This window comes from Triticum urartu, chromosome 2 (assembly GCF_003073215.2).
Source record: "Triticum urartu cultivar G1812 chromosome 2, Tu2.1, whole genome shotgun sequence".
In the NCBI taxonomy this organism is placed as follows: domain Eukaryota; kingdom Viridiplantae; phylum Streptophyta; class Magnoliopsida; order Poales; family Poaceae; genus Triticum; species Triticum urartu.
Window position 1 is genome coordinate 717,930,513 of NC_053023.1, and position 7,477 is coordinate 717,937,989.

General features: G+C 45.8%; 1 protein-coding gene across 1 annotated transcript; it reads right to left on the bottom strand.

The window, feature by feature from the left end:
- Positions 1–253: 253 nt before the first annotated feature.
- Positions 254–2,174, bottom strand: LOC125534329 (tryptophan decarboxylase 1-like). Its single transcript, XM_048697581.1, has one exon. It carries the CDS (start codon positions 2,027–2,029, stop codon positions 497–499), a length of 1,533 nt encoding a protein of 510 aa, XP_048553538.1. The 5' UTR covers positions 2,030–2,174; the 3' UTR covers positions 254–496.
- Between the last annotated feature and the right edge of the window lie 5,303 nt (positions 2,175–7,477).

Consider the following 7,477-nt stretch of genomic DNA (forward strand, 5'->3'; position numbering starts at 1 on the left):
TTTGCGAATCCGCACGTCCGTTAATGCTGCGGCGCAAGTGCCATTAATTCAGACGTGCACGATCCGACTTTGGAGATGGGATTGTACGGCATGTAGATAGGACCAAATAATTGATGAGAAGTTGAGAGCACATGGTGACCGAGTGGCTTCGGTTTGGCATCTTGAAACCTAAAAAACCTACTGAGTGCAACGTATATTTCTTGATCGAGATGCGTGGGCATGGATTCGTCACTCGCTAGCAGAGTACGGTAACAAAAAAAAAATCATATCATGTATATTAAGTATAAGCCCTTTTACAGCGTACAACCAATTTCTTTGGTACCGGCCTGCTATATATATAGACCCTCGGTCGGTATATATAGATCAAAAAAGGAATAAGAACCCCATGTCTAAATAATCATAATCAAAGGAGAATAAAAGAACAAGAAATGTAAAATAATAATTGTACCCTAAATATAGGAATTTGTTTAGCTTCTTGAATAGTAGGTCCATACACTTAATCCATGATACTGCTCGTGGTCTTCTTGATGAGGTCCCATGCACTTCTCACATGCCTTTCCTCCTGCAGCGATGATCCAACGGCGAAACGGAGGACAAATTTGTCACCGACCACCGTGTGGGCAAGATAAGCCTTGCCAGTCTTGTTGAGATTCTCCATTAGCAAGCGGTTGGCCTCGTCGGCATCCTGCTCCGTCATGGTTCCACTTGCCTTGAGCCTAAAGCACACAAGAGCAAAGTTTCTCGGTACGACCACCTCAAACCTGTCATCGGCACGGACGAAATCTTCAAACATCTTGGCCATTTCAACGTCACTACGGATGTGCTCTTGGAGCTTTGCGGTACCATAGGTGCGCATGACCATCCAAAGCTTGAGCCCACGGAAGCGTCGGCCGATGCCGACCTGCATGTCCTTCAGATCGGTGACCTCGCCGGACTCGGTAGCGTCGTTCTTGAGGTACTCTGGGTTGGTCTCCAATGAGTCACTCAGTCGGTGAGCATCACGGACATAGAGACATGTGCAATCAAGGCATGTGAGAAGCCATTTGTGTGGGCTCATGCTAATGGAGTCCACGCGCTCGACTCCATTGAGATGATGGCGAAACTCCGGGCAGATACATGCGCTGCCAGCATAGGCAGCATCCACGTGGACCCATGCATTGAACATGGAGGCCACGTCCGCGATGGCGCCCACCGGGTCGACGGCGTTGGAAGATGTGGTGCCCACGGTCGCGCAGACATATGTTGGCACGAGACCGGCGTCGGCATCAGCTTGCATAACCTCGAGAAGCTTTGCCGGGTCGAGCCCATAGTTGGTTTCTGGCCCGGTAGGGATAGAGCGGATGTTGGCGGGGTCGAAGCCTGCGAGGCGACAAGCCTTGAAGAACGTGGAGTGGGTCTGGTCGGCAGCGTACACAGCCAACCGTGGGAGGTCGGACACGCCGACAGAGCCGCTCCGACGCAGCGCCGCGTCACGGGCGGCGACTAGCGTGACAAGCATTGCTTCGCTCGTTGTGCCAAGGATGACGCCACCGCCGGTGCCACGACCAGTGCTAGTGCGGTTCATGAAGGTGGCGGGTAGGCGCAGGAGCTGTGCAAGCCAGTCGAGAGCGAGGACCTCCATCTCAGTCGCTGCAGGCGAAGCCTGCCATGTGAATCCGACGGTGTTCATGGCCGAAGCAATAAGGTCGCCGGCGATCGCAGCGGCGCTGTTGGTGGAGGGGAAGAAGGCGAAGAAGTTGGGGCTAGCCCAGTGCGTCATGCCGGGGACGACGGAGGTCCTGAGCTCCTTCATGGTGACGTCGAACGGCGCGGAGTAGGTCGGCGGGGACGCGCTAAGCTCGTCTTGCAGGTACCCCGGCTTCACGTTAGGGAGAACGGACATGGACTCGACGTTGGTGTAGTAGTCGGAGATGAAGTCGACAGCCTTGTGAAGGTATGCACGGACATCTTCGGGGTTGAGCGGCTCGAACGCCACCTTGTCGTCGGGGATGGCGGAGAAGGACATGGGGTTGGTGCCCAAGCTGCCCATTCCTTTTAGGTAGGCAGTTTAACCCTTGATTAGGAGCAAAGAAGGTTGGGAGGCGGAGAGAAGGGTTGGTTTAATGAAGTTGAGCTAGCTAGCTTTGCTGCCGGAGAGCAAGAAGAAGAGGCGGAGGAGCTATTAATTAGCTGGCTTGCTTTGCTGCTTGGTGAATGGAGTTCCTGGTTGGTGCGGGGTATATATACGTGGATCCGGGAAGCGGCGTAGCGGGGTGGGCGTTGGATGGGTCCTGGTCGCTGCTAGGAAGGTTGGTGGTTGGTAGAGAACCAGCTCGAGCCCGCGCGACACGAGTCAGATGGTCAACTCGTTTGTTCGGTCCGGATACTGCAAAGAAAGGAAAGAATCCTCTCTTTGGCCTTGTTTGGATACTCTAACTCAGTTAAATGTTAGATTTAGATTTTAATTCTAAACTAATCCCGAACTAACTTTAGGCAAAAAGGTGTTTGGATGACAGGGTTAGATGGAGCACGGATACGGCGAGACGTCTTCATGGACGGTGCGAGAGGAAGGGAGGGAGAGGACGAGAAGCTTCGAGAAAGTGGGGAGAGATCAGCCGCAAGGAGAGCGAGAGAACAATGTGTCTTTTTAGTGATCCCGAGAAGAACTAATCCAAATAAGCACCTCTTGGGTGGATTAGATTTTTTGCATGGGTGAGATGCATCTAACCTAAACTAACCTTCCCGTTTGAATATTTTTGGGTTAATTGAGTCTAAACTAACCCAAACAAACTCTAACCCATGGATCCAAACAGAGCCGCCTTAAATCGTATGTAATTTTATGAAATTGATTCGCTCTTTACGAGTGTCATGAGCAAATGCGGCAAATCTCTCCCGTGGGATGGAAACCGGACGCAATCCCCTCTTTCAAAAATTGGAACGCAAATGGGATTACATTGATTTACTCTCCATCAGTGCTATGCAAGGAAAGAATCCGAAAGTAATTCTCTCTTTCCTAAAATCGGATGCGATCCTATAAAATAGATTTGCTCTTTACAAGTGTTATGAGCAAATGCGGCAAATCTCTCCCGGAGGGATGGAATCTGGACGTAATCCTTCCTTTCAAAAACCGGGATGCAAATGGGTCTACATTGATTGGCTCTCCTTCAATGCCATGCAAGGAATGAATCCGGAAGTAATCGTCTCTTTTCTAAAATCGGATGCGATCTAAATGTCCTACAGCGGAAAAATCTGGAATTAATACTGACCACCAAACCAGTACATTATATTCGGTAGTATGATGTATCGTAAAATCTCTCTCTTTTAAGTACCATCATAAATGTTATGGCATATGTGTGTTCAAAACGATTTTCTGGTTAAACAACGTTCGACCAACCTGTCGTTTTGACCCCAGTCTGAGCATGCGTTCCATAAACATATATTCAAGACGTGTGATGTGCAACACCACGTGATCAATGTCACATGGAACAAGAGCCACGTGAATGTATGCATGTGGAAATTCCATCCCTGACGACGAATACTTTTAATTTTCTCGTGCTATAACGCGCACGTGCATGTGGTTGATTTCTGTGAAGTCGTCAGTCATCACGGGCACAATTGATTCGTGAACTATTTTGTTATCTAGCCAAACTGATTGTTCAATGTTGACTAATGTTTAAATTTGTGAAAGTACGTCATCCAAAAGCTTTCCGATACGATAGATGACTTTTCTTATTTAGGAAATGAGTATAAATGGCTATTTCAAGTAAACTAATTTATCACAATTATACCAGAATCTAGTTTAACTAGTATGATGAAACAAATTTATTTTTAATCCCCTGTACAAAAAAAAAACTCAGAATATACAAGATGGCCATTAACTTCAACACCAGCATTTTGCTGCCTAAACTGTCTAAGCGAACTGATTGATGACACAGTTTTCTTTTTGCAGAAATGACAACCTATGCAACGCAAAAAAGAAGTAGCGGGAAAGCTAAAAAAATCAAGAATAATTGTATTTTTAAATTTCCATTCCAAACTACTGAGTGCTTTAAAAACAGTAAATTAAAAAAAACATAAAACATTCAGGTGCACAAGGAGAGTGCAAATTTTCATAGTGTTTGGACATTTGATGACCTGTAGGCAAACAAAAATCAGGTCCAAACAATGTTCTTGTTCAAAGTTTCTTTCACAATTAGTTTTTTTTACTACGTCTTCCTCTAATGTCCAAACACCACGATTTTTTGCACGCACATCACACATTCGAGCGTCTTAATGTAAAGAAAAGTGCCTCTTTTTTACTATTTTATTTGAATGTATTGTTCATGCCTAGGTGCAAATTTAACTGGGTATCGAATCACTGCACTAATGCTTTTTACTATTTCCTTGTGCTATATGTGTGGTGTCACGTGTGAGAAACTATCAGCACACAATCCTACATTGCGCTTTGGCTAAGGCCAATGGACACATTTGCTGTGTAGGTAAAGTTAATGGGGACTGTTTGCAGGACAAATCTAAATTTAATAAATAATTTACAGACCAAAAAGAACTTTTCAATTAATTTTCAATTGTGAACTGATTTGGCAGTTGATCTCAAAGTCGAACCATTACGATTCTTTTTTGCCCCTCTTACTCAACGTGCTCACTCAATTTTTTGTTTTCATCTGCTTCTTCCGTGTTGAAAGAAATCCCTTACTATTAGGACATAGTGTTTGGTCCAACTTATGGCATGCTCGTGCTTTCAATTATTTCAGAGCCTCTCGCCCCGAGCAAATTTAAAACCCAATTCATTTGCAAGCTATGTGATGGCGCCATACACTAGGGGTACCCCTAGTCCACGTTGTCTAGGCCAAATGGGCTTTACTAGTCCACGTTGTCTACTAAACATGAAGCATGTCTACATATTTGGGCATATCGATTCACCATCGCAAACTTTCCAACAGCGAATGAAAGTGTATTGAGGATCGGTTTGAAAAGAAACTTAGTTTCTGGAAAGGCAAACTAATGTCATATGGAGGCCGACTAATTCTCATTAATTCGGTGCTCACGAGTACGCCAATATTTCTTTTGTCCTTCTTCGAAGTCCCAGTTGGGGTTCGGAAAAGATTGGACTTTTAATGATCTCGTTTTTTCTGGCAGAGTGATGAGTTAAAACGGAAGTACAGACTTGCTAAATGGGATATTATCTGTAGGCCAAAAGATCAGGGTGGGCTTGGAATTGAAAATTTAGAGGTGAAGAACAGATCTGCCACCGACACCGCATCACCCGACTCCTCGTCGAAGTCCGCCACCGAGTCAGCAGACTCCCGCTCCTCCAAGTCCACCAACGCGTGAGGCCACTCCTCCTCCTCCAAGTCCGGCAAAGTGTCAGGCCACTCCTCCTTCAAGTCCGACACAGCGTCAGACGTCCAATCCTCCTCCAAGTCCGGCACAACCTCAGGCCACTGCAAGTCCGGCACAGCTTCAGGCCACTCCTCCTCGTCCAACTCAGCCCCGTCAGCCGTCTCCGCCGCCTCAGCAATCGCAGAAGAGACACCCCGCAGCTATGGTGCGTAGCGGTACGAGTCGAGGTCATAGTACAGGAAGTACAGGCGGAGGCAAGCGATATAAATATGGTCCAAACCTCACTACTCCTCTTCCTGAGAGGGCTTACGACAGGACTGAGGAGCAAACCAATGCCATAGTGCGGGCAGAAGTCGACGCCCATTTTGGACCGAAACCGCCACCACCGCCAAGGGAGAAAGTGCCTGTGGAAGTAGTTGACCACTTCATTCGTATGGCTCAACCACCAGCTCCTAAGCCTGTTGACACAGACTATGAGCGCCACATCAGGAAGTTACATCGACAACGTCTACAGAAGGAGGCGAGCTCGAGCTCGAGCAAACAACAAGCAGCTGTCAAAAAATGCGGGAAAACCGTTGCCCAACTGGGAGAACAGGCGGCGCAATCGATCCCCCCGCTTGTTGTGCCGCCAAAAACACGTGACAGTACGCGCGCCCAATATTATTGTGGCCAAACAGTTTACGTTCCCGAGGTGGGCGATGTGGTAATAACCCAGGAGCATATAATGCAGGCTGAAACTCTCAAAATCACTGTTGGACAACTCCTCGAGATCGAGGACATGTCTGTGCTTACAGAGGAGGAAATAAAACGGAAATATGCCCGGGGCCAACCTTTGGTCAAGCCAGAAGAGGTCAAGAAGCTCCCAACGAGAATATATGAATTACATCAATGGTACATGGACATTACCAAGAGATCCGATCGAGAGTCCCTCATGGTGCAAGTCAAGAAGGATCATTACTACCATGAGAAACCTGTGACCGTTGAGTATTCTGAACTGTTTCAGTTATACAATCAAGACGCACTCGACAAATCTATCGTCAGTTGCTATTGTATGTAAGTGATTTCTTTCTGTAATTTAAGTCTCAAGCTAGCTGTAGTGATCCTTTTGATCAATCATTACCTGTAATTATCCTCACTATATTCTTTTCTGTGGTATTATGCAGGATGAAGATGTATGAAATGAGAAAAGGTGGACGCTATGGCATTGGGTTCATTGACCCAAACACCGTTAATGAATACACATGGACAATAAACAAGCATCATGAAAAGCAGGTAGAGGACAGTATGCTAGAGTTCTTGAAGCGCCTCAAATACAATGAAGATATACTACTTCCTTACAACTTCCAGTGAGTCACACTTTCTTGTACTACAAATTCTCTGTTTTTGCCTACTAGCTAACTACATGTTTTTGCTTACATATGCCCGCTTAATTAAGACATGCAAACGTGTGTGCATGCAGATTTCACTGGATCTTGTGTATCATTAAAGTTGACGCCAGAACAGTTCAAATACTGGACTCACTACTCAAAGCAAATAGTGACTATAACATCTTGTTTGGGATAGTCAACAGGTAATTTTAATCATTATTAACTATATATCTCGGCCTATTTAGTTCGTCATTTCATGATATGAACTATTTAATAACCCCTTTATTCATTTTTTTATCGGCAGGCAGGGCTTGGGCAAGGTTCATTAGCGTCACGGAAGGCGAATGAAAACGACAGCTGAAATGGTTTCGACCCAAGGTAAGTAATTAAGTAGTACTAGCTAGCTGCCATCTCTTTAATTATCATGCTTGATTAATTATTATCCGATCAAATTAAATTCCATTCTCGTAATAAAGACCCTGAAGCAGGCGCAGGGGACTAATCTGTGTGCATTCTGCGTTTGCGAGAACATTCGCATGATGGCGTCCGAAAGGAGCAGATCTCAAAGACAGGAATGGGTACGCTTGTCAGAACACTATTCACAATTTTTACACCATTATCGATATCTAGTCACACAACTAATACACATGCATATTGATCTCCTTCTTAACATTTCAAAGAGGTGCGGGACAAGCTCCTAGAAATGGAGCGCGTAGAAGCACTTCAAGAGGAAATAGCGGGATTTTTGCTCGACCAGGTCATAAATCCGAAGGGAGAATACTTTTACCCGC

Excerpts from the sequence above, each read along its gene's own strand:
- LOC125534329 (XM_048697581.1), bottom strand. The coding sequence starts at position 2,029 with ATGGGCAGCTTGGGCACCAACCCCATGTCCTTCTCCGCCATCCCCGAC.